The 14,591-nt window shown below is 50.3% G+C and overlaps 6 protein-coding genes across 6 annotated transcripts; 3 read left to right on the top strand and 3 right to left on the bottom strand.

Annotated features, from left to right (window-relative positions):
* Positions 1 to 11: 11 nt before the first annotated feature.
* Positions 12 to 2,161, bottom strand: APUU_80387S (RNA exonuclease; the record flags this gene model as incomplete). The annotated part of the gene is made up of 2 exons (XM_041696662.1): positions 12 to 2,089; positions 2,149 to 2,161. 2 exons carry the CDS (start codon positions 2,159 to 2,161, stop codon positions 12 to 14), a joined length of 2,091 nt encoding a protein of 696 aa, XP_041562270.1.
* Positions 2,162 to 2,896: 735 nt separating this feature from the next.
* GRX4 (PICOT family protein) lies at positions 2,897 to 3,804 on the top strand (the record flags this gene model as incomplete). The annotated part of the gene is made up of 2 exons (XM_041696661.1): positions 2,897 to 3,658; positions 3,730 to 3,804. The coding sequence occupies 2 exons, from the start codon at positions 2,897 to 2,899 to the stop codon at positions 3,802 to 3,804; spliced, it is 837 nt and encodes a 278-aa protein (XP_041562269.1).
* Positions 3,805 to 4,307: 503 nt separating this feature from the next.
* APUU_80385S (putative Gamma-butyrobetaine hydroxylase subfamily) lies at positions 4,308 to 5,669 on the bottom strand (the record flags this gene model as incomplete). The annotated part of the gene is made up of 1 exon (XM_041696660.1): positions 4,308 to 5,669. The coding sequence occupies one exon, from the start codon at positions 5,667 to 5,669 to the stop codon at positions 4,308 to 4,310; it is 1,362 nt and encodes a 453-aa protein (XP_041562268.1).
* A 442-nt stretch (positions 5,670 to 6,111) lies between these two features.
* TPC1 (thiamine transporter TPC1) lies at positions 6,112 to 7,237 on the top strand (the record flags this gene model as incomplete). The annotated part of the gene is made up of 3 exons (XM_041696659.1): positions 6,112 to 6,144; positions 6,208 to 6,260; positions 6,337 to 7,237. The coding sequence occupies 3 exons, from the start codon at positions 6,112 to 6,114 to the stop codon at positions 7,235 to 7,237; spliced, it is 987 nt and encodes a 328-aa protein (XP_041562267.1).
* Positions 7,238 to 7,560: 323 nt separating this feature from the next.
* Positions 7,561 to 9,425, bottom strand: APUU_80383S (tubulin alpha chain; the record flags this gene model as incomplete). The annotated part of the gene is made up of 7 exons (XM_041696658.1): positions 7,561 to 8,030; positions 8,108 to 8,611; positions 8,671 to 8,742; positions 8,801 to 8,888; positions 8,943 to 9,096; positions 9,166 to 9,224; positions 9,414 to 9,425. The coding sequence occupies 7 exons, from the start codon at positions 9,423 to 9,425 to the stop codon at positions 7,561 to 7,563; spliced, it is 1,359 nt and encodes a 452-aa protein (XP_041562266.1).
* Positions 9,426 to 11,521: 2,096 nt separating this feature from the next.
* APUU_80382A (Mechanosensitive ion channel family) lies at positions 11,522 to 14,389 on the top strand (the record flags this gene model as incomplete). Its single annotated transcript, XM_041696655.1, has 2 exons — positions 11,522 to 12,163; positions 12,227 to 14,389. 2 exons carry the CDS (start codon positions 11,522 to 11,524, stop codon positions 14,387 to 14,389), a joined length of 2,805 nt encoding a protein of 934 aa, XP_041562265.1.
* Positions 14,390 to 14,591: the final 202 nt, after the last annotated feature.

The following is a 14,591-nucleotide window of genomic DNA, read 5'->3' as shown; positions in this document are numbered from 1 at the left end:
TATTCAACCAACTACTTCACACACATAAATCCACAACCCTCCCTAGCACGTTCACAAGCTTTCTTCAAAGCCTGTTCTTCGGTATCCGTCCATTTGACGGTCAACTCATCCCACGGCTTTTTCGACTGGTACTCGTCACGGAAAAGCCTTTGCATGGCCTGTAAACGGCCCACCTCCCGAGGATCACCAGTTCCGGAGTACACAACAAAAAGCGTGAGGGCGGGAAGAGATTCATAGACCTCATTAATCCGGGAGACGGTCCGCGAGACGAAGCTTGATAGCGTCTTGGACGGGGAGTCCGTTTCTTCGGTGATGGTTGTCGATTCGTTGGCATTCTTTGGGTCCGGGATCCGGTTGCACCATCCCCGGTAGATTTCAAGTTCACGCATTCGAGCCCAGGTGAAATCAACCCCATCTCCAGGGATAGATGAATTACCCTCATCTCCATTTACGGCAGCGGAGATACCTTTTACCACGGCATCATCATCGCCACATCCAATCGAGGCGGTGGCCTGCGAACCCAGGCCACGTTCGGGGCTGCCCCAATCAACGACCGCGCCTGTGCGACCCGTGGTGGTTGCATCTGCCTTCCCAGGAGGGGTATGCCGACCTAAGCGTTTGAAGATACTCTCGTTGGAGGCGTCGCTTGTGCCCCACTGTTCACCCTTTTCGCATTTTTGTTTGACGAGCTCGAGGACGGCACGTGCATCTTCGATGGAATCGTGGCCTGTCGTGCCCTTCTGGATTTCCTTGCCGAGGTATTTCTGGGTAAGCCATTTCAGGCTTGCTCTGAGTGGGGGCCCGCGAGGGTGAGGGTATAAAAATGTAGTGTCGACAATGAAGGGGTGGGTCAGTTTCAGGGCGTTTAGGTCTGAGTTAAGCGAGTGGCCGACAAGGATCGTGCGAGGAGTGATGATGGAAAGTAGCTTTTGCTGGATATCCGCGTGTGTAGTAGTGACAGGGTCTAACATCTCCTCGGTGATTCCTGAGAATCGGGTTAAATAGTCAATCACAGGCAACTTTGGCTTTACAAGCTCGTCCAGTACAACCTCGCCATCCCAGCGGACCAAGCTGATGCGGGTGAGCTCTGAATTACCGCCTTCAGTGATGCACATCTCACAATCCAAGGCGATTATGTCACGTCCTGCCGTCATACTCCCTTGCTGAATCTCAGCTTCAGGGACGATACCAGCTTCGATGCTTTCTACATGAGTGTCTACCCACCCATCCTCCGTAGACTGGCCGGCTCGTTTCCGAGTCTCGTCCAAAATCAACTTCTCCTCTTCTGATACTGAAAGCGCAGGGTGTAGAGGATACTCATTCTCTCGTAGTTCCCCAACTGGGCTTATGAACGTTGTGATAGGAGTTCGCTTTGGTGTGTGATTTTTGTCGACTCGAGGCGGCTTCGGGCCTTTCCCATTTTTATCTTTGTTTTTAGGTAGAGGGGCCATAAGAACAGCTTGCAAAGGTGAGTGAACTTTGTTATACTTTGAATCCCCAGGTGCCCGGATTGGCCAGGCGTGGGGAAAGATGTTTGCTAAAGGCTGTAAAGGTTCAGGGACGGTGCTGGTGGATAGAGGACGGGGGCTGAACAAGTGAGACCGGTCCTCAGGTGGCAGACCTTCTTTCCATCTTGCGAACTCAGCCGCCCTTGTATCAACGCCATCACCAGCCGGCTTATCTCCAGTGTCTTCTTTCACTTGCGGTGCATCCAAAGGAACTGTTCCGTCAAGCATTCCTAGCTCTAATCCAGGAACCATCAAGAATACTGCCTTCCGGATACGAGTGCTATTCTTAACAGCTATCCATTGTGGTGCAATGCCATCTGCGAAGCAGAACAGCAGCAAATTCTGGAGGTCGGCGATACGGATTGAGGATTGCAGCTGTCGGCCTTCAACATAAGTGAGGGTGGGATATTTAACCTTCTCGCCGTTCAATCGTTTCTTCTTCGCAGGTCGTTGGTTGTCTGATATAGCCTCGGCATCGTTTGTCGATTCCTCAGAGACAGCAATTGGCAATTCGGTAGCAGAAGCGGTGCTGTCGTCGGGCACAGGTTCGTTCGACTTCTGTAGCAGTGACAGAGTCTGGCCTAAACCAAATCCTTGTGAGTCAGGGTTCGATACGACTGGGACTTCATCATCCGAGTACCCAGGGTCTGCATGCCTGCGCTTCTTTGTATTTGGCATGTCTAGAGACAAAGCAGATGAATTGTGCCTGTTGGGGTTTCGTTCCAATCGCAGGGCAGGTCTTTCAACTCCGAAAGGGTCGGTCAACTTTTGAGTTTCTCACGTGATGATAGCGGGTTTAATACGGTAACCCGTTGTATGCACCAGCTCGTTATCTGATCCCCACGACAAGTCATCTTGATCGATCATGATCACCTTGGATGCTCAGATGTCTTCCGTCTTTCAGTGCTCCATCGACGTAGTGGGTGGTCTTCGTTTTGAGCAAATCACTAAAGTTGTAGATGAGGCACGGACATTGAATTTCCTGCATTAGCCAATAGATGATTCACCAACCCGCAGTTGGGTGAATGTACTCTGTAACAATCGTGTAATCGGAATACATTGAGCGGGAAAAAAAAAAAGGTTTCGATCCGCGACCGGAGCGCGAATTTGGCCGCTTATCAGATCAAATCGTCATCTCGCCGCCTCCTCTCGTCTTCTTACTACTTCTCCGTCGACTTGACACTCAGCTTCATCAATCTTTGTGTCGCCTCTCTCGCGTGCGCTTCTCTCTTTTACTATCGCTCGCTCTCCCTCTGAGTCTGACCTCGCAAAGTTGACAGCCAGCCTCCAGAGAGCCCAACCCAGCTCTCCCGTACATTCCCGTTTTTCCCACGCCAGGCCTCTAGCCCACCCCACATCCGAACGAAGAAAATCACCTTCCTCACGCGATGTCTACCCTCCTCGAGATAACCTCAGAGGAGAGCTTTATCCCTCAGATCGCCTCCATCCCAGCGTCAACCCTCGTTGTTCTCTACTTCCACGCACCATGGGCCGCCCCCTGTGCGCAAATGCGAGCCGTCCTCTCCGCCCTCGCCTCTCAATACCCCGTCACTTCCCCGCCAACTGTCGCCTTCTTCAGCATCAACGCCGAAGAACTGCCTGATATCTCCGAAGAATACGATGTTACGGCTGTTCCATATGTCGTCCTTCTCAGGGACAGTAGTGTTCTGGAATCCATTAGCGGGAGCGAGGCAACAAAGGTGCGCGATGCTGTCGAGCGATATGCTGGTGCCGGGTCAAGCGCCGGCGCCAATGGTGCTGGTTTCACTACTATCCCACCAGCATTGTCGGCTGTGCCCAGGGAGGATGGCCCGGCAACAGCTACACAGGCGCCTATGTTGTCTGCTGGTCAGAGTGCGGATGGTGCGCCGGCCTTGACACCTGAACAGTCGAAGGAGGCGTTGTTCGCTCGTCTTGCGGAATTGGTTAAAGCTGCACCAGTTATGTTGTTTATGAAGGGGACGCCTAGCGCGCCTCAGTGTGGATTCAGTCGGCAATTAGTTGGTATCTTGCGTGAGCGGAGTGTCAAGTATGGATTCTTCAACATCCTTGCGGACGAGGAGGTAAGACAGGGCTTGAAGGAATTCGCGGACTGGCCCACTTTCCCACAGCTTTGGGTCGGCGGGGAGTTAGTCGGAGGATTAGATATTGTATGTCCCCTTTCATTTTTGGTGGCTTTCTTCTTCATTGTGGCTTAACTAACATCTGATTCTCGATACAGGTCAAGGAGGAACTTGAAAATGACCCTGAATTCCTTGAGAGCTTCTCCGTTAACAAAGCCACTGCTGCCGCCTAATGCAGAGAAATAAATAAAAGAAAAATGGGTCAATTTGTGGACTTAGTTCACGCCACTTTTCCAAATTACCTATTAGATTTACAGAACCAAGCGACGGCTGTTATGGATTGGCATGCTTTATATCGGATTACTTTACGTAGCAAGTGCTAGTTAACACGAGTGCTATATTCTTAAATTTAATTGAAGCCAAAATATGTAAGCTTTAAAAAGATTGGCGGAGATCACTGGGGATGCGTGTGTATTTCATATTTGCAGAGACGGTGGCTGATATTACACATAAATACGTTTACATGTTCCTTCGTCCAATTCCATCAAGTTCGATCTTTCGAACAGCAAAGCTCTCTTGGCTTCTGGGATACTATACACAGCCCCAAGAAGCAGTCCAGCTGTATTGTCTTTGGGCAGCCTAGAATCACTCAAAGCCAACCCTTCCTGTTCTCGACCATTTGGACATATTCAGATTTTCCGGCAGTTTAACTCCTGATATCCCATAAGATTGCAGCTTAGCCTTTGCCAGAGCCGGCAGGGTTTGTCCATGCATACGTGTCAGCCTCCTTTTGCACACGGAAACGAGACTGAACTACATCGGTGTCGAGATAAGCTCCCGCAAGCCACCGCTCACCCGTAGCAGTATTGAACTGACGGCGAGCATGAACCACGCGACGATTTTCAAATATAACGCATTCACCAGGATTAAGTTTCAATTCGAATATTGAGGTTTCGGATTCGAGACGCTTGGCGAAAGATTGCAGGGCTTCGATCTCCATTTTCTGCCACCCTACTGACCCATATGCCTTGTCCATGCCCTCAATTTTAGGACCTTGGAAGGGAGGTGAGTAGTTGACAAATTCAAGGAGTGAACCTTTCGATCTGTCAGCCCCCACGTCAAACACCGGCCGTAATTGACAGTATTTACTATCCTCATGTAGATAGCTGTACGAGAGATTTGTCTTCGTTAGCGTGTCAAAATTTTCCCGCTCGTATTTATGCATTTTGGCGGCAGCATGGAATGCATCCGCAAACAGCGACTCCCCACCATCACACGAATTGCGAAGACAGTGCAGAAACTGAAAGCCTGGCGGATCCCGCATGTACATGAGATCCATGTGGAACCCCAAAAATTGGCTGGTGTAAGCAACATTCTTAGCCTGGGGGACTGTGCGGACATCCCATGTCGGTCCGTAGAAGGTGTTTCGGAGAGGTCCAATGCGCGTGGCAATTTTCTCAACCATTTCCCGCGAATCTGGGACATCTTTCACGAATATCATACCCAGCACGGATAGGTTTCGCATGGCGCGTGTAAATTCGGGTCCGTTGTTCATGTAATCCTCGTATGACACCCAATGCTGTAGTTTTTCCATGAGCGGTCCGTCCCAGTCAACGCGGTATCTTTTAAGGCCGGTATCAGAGGTAACACCGTAGCGCGTAATACCGTCCAGTTCGCTCATTGCATATCTTGAAGTGTGAGAAGGGTCGAATCCGAGAATATCGTTTTCCCAGGTTACTTCCAGAAAATCCTGATCCCATTTGACAGAATTGGGTTTGATATCCAAGGGGATGTCAGAAGTCCGGAAGTTTCGTTGCTTGGAATGGACGTCCACGCAAGTTGGACATGTACACCAGTCACGCAGTCGGATAAATGACAGTGATTTCTGGAAACCATCCTGTTGAGCTATAAGTTTATCATTGCGTAGATGAATCTGTATATCTGATTCATCTTGGCTGAACCCGCGTGAAGCTGTGAAGGATCGTTGGCTGGCACGGTTGAATGGATGGGTGATAGGGGGTCGACAATGAAGCGCAGGAGTTGTTGGTACAGATACTCTGTGGATGCGCCGGGGAGCACGTAGTAGAGACCGGATCATGACCGCTGAATTTCAATGGCAGAATCTAATTCCAGAGAAGAAATAAGGAGCTGGATGGCCCCAAACAAAAAATGGCTGTCAGTGTCAACACTGGTCGATCGACGGAACGCGGGGAAATCATCCCCTTCAACCGAGGCAGGGCTGGCCAGGTCTGCGAACAGCGTATCGTATGGTCACATTAATACCGCTATGTATTTAATTTAGCTCTCGTGTTTCTTTTCTTGGGACCGTGGACACTTCAACAACAATCACCTATTAGACGAGAGAACCAACACATAGTCTTCCGCTGAAATTACTCAGTCCCATCTCTATATCGTGTCGCGAATAAAATAAGCAGAAGAAATAAATCCCCCGATGACCGTGGCAGCTGTGCACATCCTCTAGCGACCCTCTTTCCCCGATAACCTCCGATCCCAAGCCACTTTTCATTCCTGTCACATGCATGTCGGCTGGCGGCGAGCATTTAAAAGATGAAGTACGCATTGACTATATCCGTATATATACAAATTTCCCGGAAGAGACAATTAACAATGACTAGGGCACCCGACGACAAGTCGTCCTCGCGGGCGGGATAGCCGGCCTCATCTCACGGTAGGCATCTCTTTTTTTTTTTTTTGAGCCCAAATAATTAACCCAGGCTAACATCGCGACCCTTCTCCGGCAATAGATTCTGTATAGCCCCGCTAGATGTCGTCAAAATCCGTCTTCAGCTCCAAATACACTCCCTCTCTGACCCAGCCTCCCACGCCCACATATCCGGTCCTGTTTACAAAGGAACCCTTTCCACCATCAAGACCATCCTCCGCGAAGAAGGAATCACGGGGCTATGGAAGGGCAACATCCCAGCAGAACTGATGTACGTTTGCTACGGCGCGATACAATTCACAACCTACCGAACCACAACGCAACTTCTATCCCAATTGGATCCACACCGTCTCCCGCAACCTGTCGAGTCCTTTATATCCGGTGCTTTGGGCGGTGGAGTTGCAACCGCGTCGACGTATCCGCTTGATTTGCTAAGGACACGGTTCGCGGCGCAGGGGTCCGGCGAGCACCGCGTTTACGGTTCCCTCCTTTCGTCGGTAAGGGATATCGCAAGATATGAAGGACCAGCTGGGTTTTTCCGCGGCTGCAGCGCCGCAGTTGGCCAGATTGTGCCTTACATGGGTTTATTCTTCTCCACATACGAGACGCTTCGCCCTGTGATGGCAACCGCACCTGACGTCTTACCAATCCCCCTACCACCAGGGTCTGGGGATGCCGCAGCGGGTGTGGTTGCAAGTGTTTTGGCCAAAACGGGTGTGTTCCCGCTCGATCTCGTGCGCAAACGGTTACAAGTACAGGGCCCAACACGCGCGTTGTATGTTCACCGGAATATCCCTGAATATCGCGGGGTCTTCAATACCATGGGATTTATATTGAGGACACAAGGCGTGCGCGGCCTATACCGCGGTTTAACCGTGAGCTTATTCAAGGCTGCGCCGGCTAGTGCGGTGACTATGTGGACATACGAGAGGACGTTGAAGCTTCTTCAAGAATATGAAGTAGCTGCTGGTCACAATGTGTAGGGCAAGATTTTTAGATTTTATAGATTTCCTTATCATACATAGCCCAGTGGGGACATGGGTACTATGGGTTGGCGTTTGGTGTCTTGTTTGAATAAAATGAGAGGATTTATATTCATTTGTATTTCACGGTTGGCCGTCCATAATCTAGCGTTTTGGCTATCGGAGAAATTAAAAAAAGGCACAAGCAAATGAACGAACGCTGGATACGAAAGAAAGGGGGTTATCGCGAGTAGAATAACGAAATAAACACTAAACTTTGACAAGGAGACATCAGGGATACCAAGATTTGAACCAGCAAAGGTAAAGCGAGAAGTCCCTACCGCTTAGTACTCAACTTCTTCTTCAAGTTCTGCGTCGAAGTTGTCGCCGGCGACCTCCTCATAGTCCTTCTCCAAAGCCGCCAAGTCCTCACGGGCCTCAGAGAATTCACCTTCTTCCATACCCTCACCCACGTACCAATGCACGAAGGCACGCTTGGAGTACATGAGATCGAACTTGTGGTCAAGGCGGCCCCAGGCTTCAGAAATGGCAGTCGTGTTGGAGAGCATGCTGACGGAACGGTCGACAGGAGCGAGTTCGCTTCCGGGTACGCGCGCAGGCTTCTGGTAGTTGATGCCCAACTTGAAGCCAGTGGGACACCATTCGACCAGGTTGAAAGAAGCCTTGGCCTTGAGAGACGCAATGGCCTGGGAGCAGTCGCGAGGCACGCAGTCACCACGGTACAGGAGCGCAACGGCCATGTATTTACCATTACGGGGATCGCAAACGACCATCTGGTTATTAGGCTCGGCACCTACAGACATTTGTTAGTTATCGTACAGGTCCAAGATTGTAGTCACATGTCAGGCATAGAGATCGATGAACACGTACATTGGAGGGTGAGATCCTGGACCCTGAAGCTTTCGTGGGAACTGCGGTTGCTCGAGATGACCGGGGCATACGAGATCAACGGGTAGTGGATGCGAGGGAATGGCACCAGGTTAGTCTGGAACTCATTCAGGTCCACATTGAGGGCACCATCGAACCGAAGACTGGAAGTGATAGAGCTGACAACTTGGGCAATCAGGCGGTTAAGATGTTCGTAGCCCGGGCGAGGAATGTCCAGGTTGCGGCGGCAAATATCATAAACAGCTTCGTTGTCCACCAGGAAAGTGCAGTCGGAGTTCTCAATGGTACTGTGGGTGGATAGGACGGCGTTGTAAGGCTCGACGACTGCAGTCGATACACGGGGAGAGGGGTATACGGAGAATTCCAGCTTGGACTTCTTGCCATATTCGGTGGAAAGACGTTCAAGAAGAAGAGCTCCGAAACCAGAACCGGTGCCACCGCCAAAAGAGTGGAAAATCAAAAATCCCTGGAGTGAGCTGCAGTTGTCTGGTCGCTGTTAGCTGTAGGTGACCAAATAACTACACTATAAAAACGCAAAGACCTACCGACAAGCCGACGGACACGGTCAACAACAGAGTCAACAAGCTCCTTGCCAATTGTGTAGTGGCCACGGGCGTCTGTAGTGGGTTCGTTAGTAACCTAGGCCTATAGTGTAGTCCGGCTTCCAAGACATACAGTTGTTGGCGGCATCTTCCTTTCCGCTAATTAGCTGTTCGGGGTGGAAGAGTTGGCGGTAGGCTCCGGTGCGGATTTCATCAATTGGCTACCAATATATCAGCCCAGTCAACATTACTCATGAATTTGGGCATATCCATACCGATGGATCCAGATCAACAAAGATGGATCGGGGGACATATTTGCCGTTGCCAGTTTCGGTGAAGAAGGTCTCGAAAGAACCACCCTGGTTAACCTCATCAACCTTCTCAGGGTCTAGACGGCCATCTGCGCCGAGACCGTGCTCAAGGAGATACCTAAATAATTGACACAGGTGATGAGTATTTGTTGTGGTGATACCCAAATAAAAAGCGGTGTGGACTTACAGCTCCCAAGCACTGTTACCCAGCTGAGTACCAGCCTGGCCGATGTGAATATGGCAAATCTAAGTCGGGGTCAGAAACAGTCGACAATGCGATTACATTCAACTAAGCAAAAGCGCGACCGGTGGCAATGGGGTAGGCGTTAGGCAAAGAGCGTGTATCCATCGATCCAATACTCAGGGGAGGGGCTGCCAACGCGTAGTGCGGGGGAAACAAAAGGTAAATAAAGCAAGCGGGAGGAAATTTCGTACCTCGCCTCTCATTTTGGGTGATGAGTCCGACGGTGTTGGTGAATCTCAAGTAGATGAGAGTTTCCCTTGCAGCCTTCAATTAGACAAGTGGGAGATGTCGGGGGTGAAGGTGTTGGTGGATTGGGAGGTGGGAAAGAAAGAGGAAGAGGCCGAAAAGAGACGGATCATCCTGGTAGGGGTTCGTCACTAGCCTCATCGAGCAGTGATTGCACCGCCAATCATCACGCTACTGTGGCTGCTGTCTTTCGGTTGCACTCAGTGTTCCTTGATATTATTTTGCAGTCCTCTTGAAAAGGTCAACTTGAATGGCTACCTTCTTTCTTGTATCTCCATGCTTTGTCTAACTTCACCACGTGCGATTTTCCGAGGAATGCGGGACTCTACCCAGGTCCGTACTACAACTACCGATTGTCGCAGTTTATGCATCCGTGCACACAGACCCGTGGAGTAGGATGTTCGATGATAGGCGGGCCATTAAGGCGTTTGGATTTTGGACCCTTTCGTACTCTTCAGAGACATTCGGACGTAGAATTATACTTCTATCTACTGTAAGGAACGAATTGCATTATTGACAAAGGTTGAAAAGTCATCTCCACACTTCAACCAACGTTCTGAGAATTTCAACCCACGTTGAACTGTGTCCCCGACAGAAATGGACAGAAGTATCACGTGCTAAAGCACAGGCGGCATGAACTGAAGACAATAACTGACGAATAAGCATTGCTTATATCCGTGCCGGAGGCCCGGAGCTTAAGAAATAAGAGCCCAGCAAATAATACTAGCATGCAGAATAAGCTCAACATTTGGGTGTTGAAACTTGAGACCGATACGTATCACGGCCCCACGGGCCACACAGTTAGGGGAGAGATGTGGATCATCGGAGAGCGTTAGGGTTACTTGCACTGGACGGAGTACAGACCAGTTGCAGGCTTGTACATGTGAATTATGCAGTAGAATATTGTGCTCATAAGCTGTATTATTTATGCAATGACGCGAGATGACATTTCGGGCCGAGCTTGCGCATCCATGCTTCTGGCACTCTGGTTCTTCGGCCACCCCCGTCCATAACAACATACAGGGAAACGACCCGGTTAGTCGAGCCAGGTTTTGACTATCCCTGCACCACTCATGTTATATATCATGTTCGTCTCAAAAAGCCAAAAAAAACCACAAAGGCCGCAAAGAGTCGGGGGCCCCTGATGTGGCGTTCCTTGGCAGTCGCCCCTCGAGCCCGCGCCGCGGACATTGCTCAAGATAGACCGATCGATTGGCTCCAGATCGAAGCACGATTACGTCGACGAGCAAGAAATCCCAAATGAACCACATACGTGGTACATTCATTTGTGCATCCCTGGGTCCGAATAATCGACAATGACATTGGGCAATCCAGCAAAGCGAAAGTCCGCGGAGGCGAGACCAATCGAAACTGCCAATCCCATGGAAAATTCCGTCCAAGCTACTTTTGGCAGAGGCTATCAAATCATATCAGACGTTCTGGAACTGAAAATCTCGGCCTCGAGCCTTCCACGCCAGTGACTCCACCGGCCTCAAATGGGCCAATGCTTCACCTCCTGATGGTGATCGGCTCGACTCCTCACCTCGACCTTCGCTGTGTTGCACTTGCTCGCTGCGAGTCTCTTATTATAGGAACATGATTTCCTCTCTTCGAAACGCGACTCATCTGTCTTCATTGTTCAGCTGCGCCGTTGGGACAGACGGGAATCCTTCGGCTCCAGACCAAGAAGTCGAGACCGCGGACCTGTGAAGTCTTTTTAAGTATAGGAGCCACTCTTTCCGCAGCTTCCCCACTCCTCATCTCCGTTTGTTTCGCCTCTTGCTTTGCTGCTGAGCCTGCTGTCATTCTTTTTCTCCTGCATCTCTCCGTGTAACGTCCTCTCAGTTCTCCGTATCTCCTTTGTGTCTCCTTTTCTATCCTCACTCTCTAATTATCTCTCTATTTCATCTTTAACTTCACTTCTGTCGCTTCTCGCCCACCTTTCTATACTTCCTATTTTCATCATTATTGACTATCCGTCCAGTCCCACTCCTTCTGTATCCATATACAACTTTCCACTACCTCGAGTCGGCTCATTCGGCCTGGTGCCACCATGTCGACTCCTATAAAGGAGGTGCCTGCTCCGGCATACCCGGAGCCCGAAGGTAGAGGTAGATCGGGAAGCGATTCTTCTCCGACCACCGACGAAGGCACTTACGTCCATGACGGCTCGCGGCCGCCGCGCAATGAGGACCATCCCCAGCACCTTGAAGTTGATACCACGTTTCAAGATTTCAACAAGCAGAGTCGCTCGCCGTCGGCAGCTCGGGAGCAGCGCAAGCGACTCGAAGATGAGTTGGCGGTTCTTGAGGCGGAGAGAATGGTCTCACGCTCCACTCATGAAGGCGAGAAGGATAATCGAAGTGGCAGTGGTCACTCTTTGGCCCGCTCGCGCTCGCGCAGACCTGAAGACATTGATGAATTTGACGAGGCCACAAATCCATTACATGAGAAGGCCGCTGTCTACAATCCGCCGGAGAACCCCGCCACCGGTGTTGCCAGGTTCATTAAGAAAGTACACGAATCAAGCTTCATTGTTCGCTATTTTACCTACATTGTCCCTGTCGTTTTGCTGCTGCTCATTCCGTTGCTCGTTGGTGCACTAGCGTTCCCAAACGCAAGTGTTGGTGGTGTTGAACTTCTGTGGTTCTCAGTCTGGTTGGAAATCGTTTGGTTGACACTCTGGGCGGGACGAGTATGTTTTACAGATCCCACTATTTGGTTCTATCCGTGTTCATAAGCTAATGTCCAATGGCAGATTGTTGCTAAGCTCTTGCCGAGCCCTATCAACTTGTTTGCGAGCATTTTCACCAACAGCTCAAAAAAATGGCGCGATGTGGCAATACAGTTAGAGCTACCTGTTACCCTCTTCCTCTGGTGGCTCGGTATAGAAATCTCTTTTTTGCCTACCATGAAAAACCACCACGTCGATGGGAATTCTAGCACGCGAAGTTGGGAAAACACCCTTAATAAAATTATTATTTCCATTTTCGTTTGGGTGATCCTGAACCTTGTCGAAAAGTTCATTCTTCAGCTCATCGCCATGAACTTTCACAAGCGTACATATTCGGATCGCATTGAGATCAACAAGTTCCAGATCGGCAGTCTGACGAAGTTGTACGCGTTTTCTCGCGACAAGATCACTGAGACGGACGAGGCTTTTGAAGAAAAACAGGACAGCTCTGGAAGTGGCAGCAAGACTCCATTACGCTATGCGGGAAAGGCCAAAGGGCTTGCTGTAGGCGCTCTGAACAGGGTCGGGGATGTTGCTGGGGCAGTTGCAGCGGACTTTACTGGTCGAAAGGTTAACAATAGCAGCCATCCTTCCCAAGTTGTCATTGCTCTTTTGAGAACAACACCCGGCTGTCAAACCCTAGCGCGTCGGCTCTACCGGACCTTTGTCCGCGAAGGGTTTGACACCGTGTTTCCTGGAGATCTAAAGGAGGCGTTCGACGATAATGATGAGGCTGAGGCCGCGTTTACTATGTTTGACAAGGATATGAACGGCGACATTTCCATGGAGGAACTGGAGGCAGTCTGCGTGGAGATTGGTCGAGAACGCAAGGCCATTACTGCATCTTTGAAGGATCTTGATTCGGTCGTCTCTAGACTCGGCAATGTTTTCGAGTTCTTTGTTGCTGTGGTCTCTATCATCGTTTTTCTGACCCTTATTTCGACCTCTGCTGCTGGTGTACTTACATCAGCCGGGTCTAGTATCCTCGCCCTGTCTTGGCTCTTCTCTGCTACGGCTCAAGAGTTCCTTCAGTCTGTGGTCTTTGTATTTGTCAAACACCCGTTCGATGTTGGTGACCGCGTGACTATTTACGGTAACGCCGGTGATGCTGGTCTTGGTGATGATTACTACGTGAAGCAGATTTCTCTTCTCTACACGGAATTCAAGAAAATGCAAGGCCACATTGTCCAAGCTCCGAACAGCTATCTGAACACATTGTTCGTTCTCAACCAGCGACGATCTGGAGCACTTGCGGAGGCCATTCCTATCGTTATTAAATACGGCACAACTCTTGAACAAATGGACTCGCTTCGCCAGCGTCTGATTGAATTTGTTCGCAGCGAGCGACGTGAATTCCAAAGTAATATTCTGACCGAGCTTCGTTCAGTGACCGAGAACTTCTCCGTGACACTTAACGTTGTTTTCTTCTACAAGTCAAATTGGCAGAATGAAGGTCTACGCCTACAGCGCCGCAACAAGTTCATTTGTATGCTCATGGTTGCGTTGCAAGAAATCGGCATTGAGGGCCCACGCATGAACCTCCAGGGTGCGAGCATCGATATTCCGTATCATATCGCCGGTTATCCCCCGCCATACCAGGCCCAAGCTCAAGATCACTCAGCCAACGACGACGGTCAACATCCACCAGCTACCGCGTTAGCCGACGAGCAGCACCCTCACCCTGGCTCCAGCCCCGCCGCCCGCCGCACATCCATTCTCCGCAAGGGCATGACTACCGCCAACGCCCGAGCTCGCGGCCAGTCTATATCCTCGCGAAAGCACGTGGATTTCTCGCTTGGTATGCGCGATGTGTCCGCAGAAGATGTTATGGGTGATGTGTTTGAAGCACGTAGCCCCACAGCTGAAACTGCAGTCCGGCAGGTGATCGCGGAGCGCCGACTCCAGGAGGAAGAGGCTGAGCGACGAAGCACGGATTCTGCTCGCCAAAGAGCGACAGCCTCTCGGTCTAACCTAAACGTCCCGTCGCAGGCTACCGAAGGCCGTCGCTCAACCGAGTCCCAGTTGTCCTCGATGAGTCGCAACGGATTCTTCCGCCATCGCTCCCAGAGCACCCGCCAGGAAGATTTAATGGAACAGGGTCGTTCTGCCGCACAAGGTTCTTCCTCGGCAGCCAACATTCGTCCCGTTCCATCTTCTGATGATCATCCAGAAGAGAAGAGACTATGAGTTGATGTCCTACAGTCTTTGACATAGATTGCGTGTGGTTTACTGCTCTCTTCGTTTTTTTTTCTTCGCATCCTTCCTTCTTTCCTTATATATATTCAGATATATCCGTCCTTTAACTCCTATATCCTCAGCCATGCATTTACTGCATTTGTGTTGTCGATTCCATCATTTCTTAGCCTCTAGCGCTCCTTGATACACCATA

This window comes from Aspergillus puulaauensis, chromosome 8, assembly GCF_016861865.1.
Source record: "Aspergillus puulaauensis MK2 DNA, chromosome 8, nearly complete sequence".
Taxonomy (NCBI): Eukaryota; Fungi; Ascomycota; class Eurotiomycetes; order Eurotiales; family Aspergillaceae; genus Aspergillus; species Aspergillus puulaauensis.
This window is presented reverse-complemented; position numbering and strand designations above follow the sequence as displayed.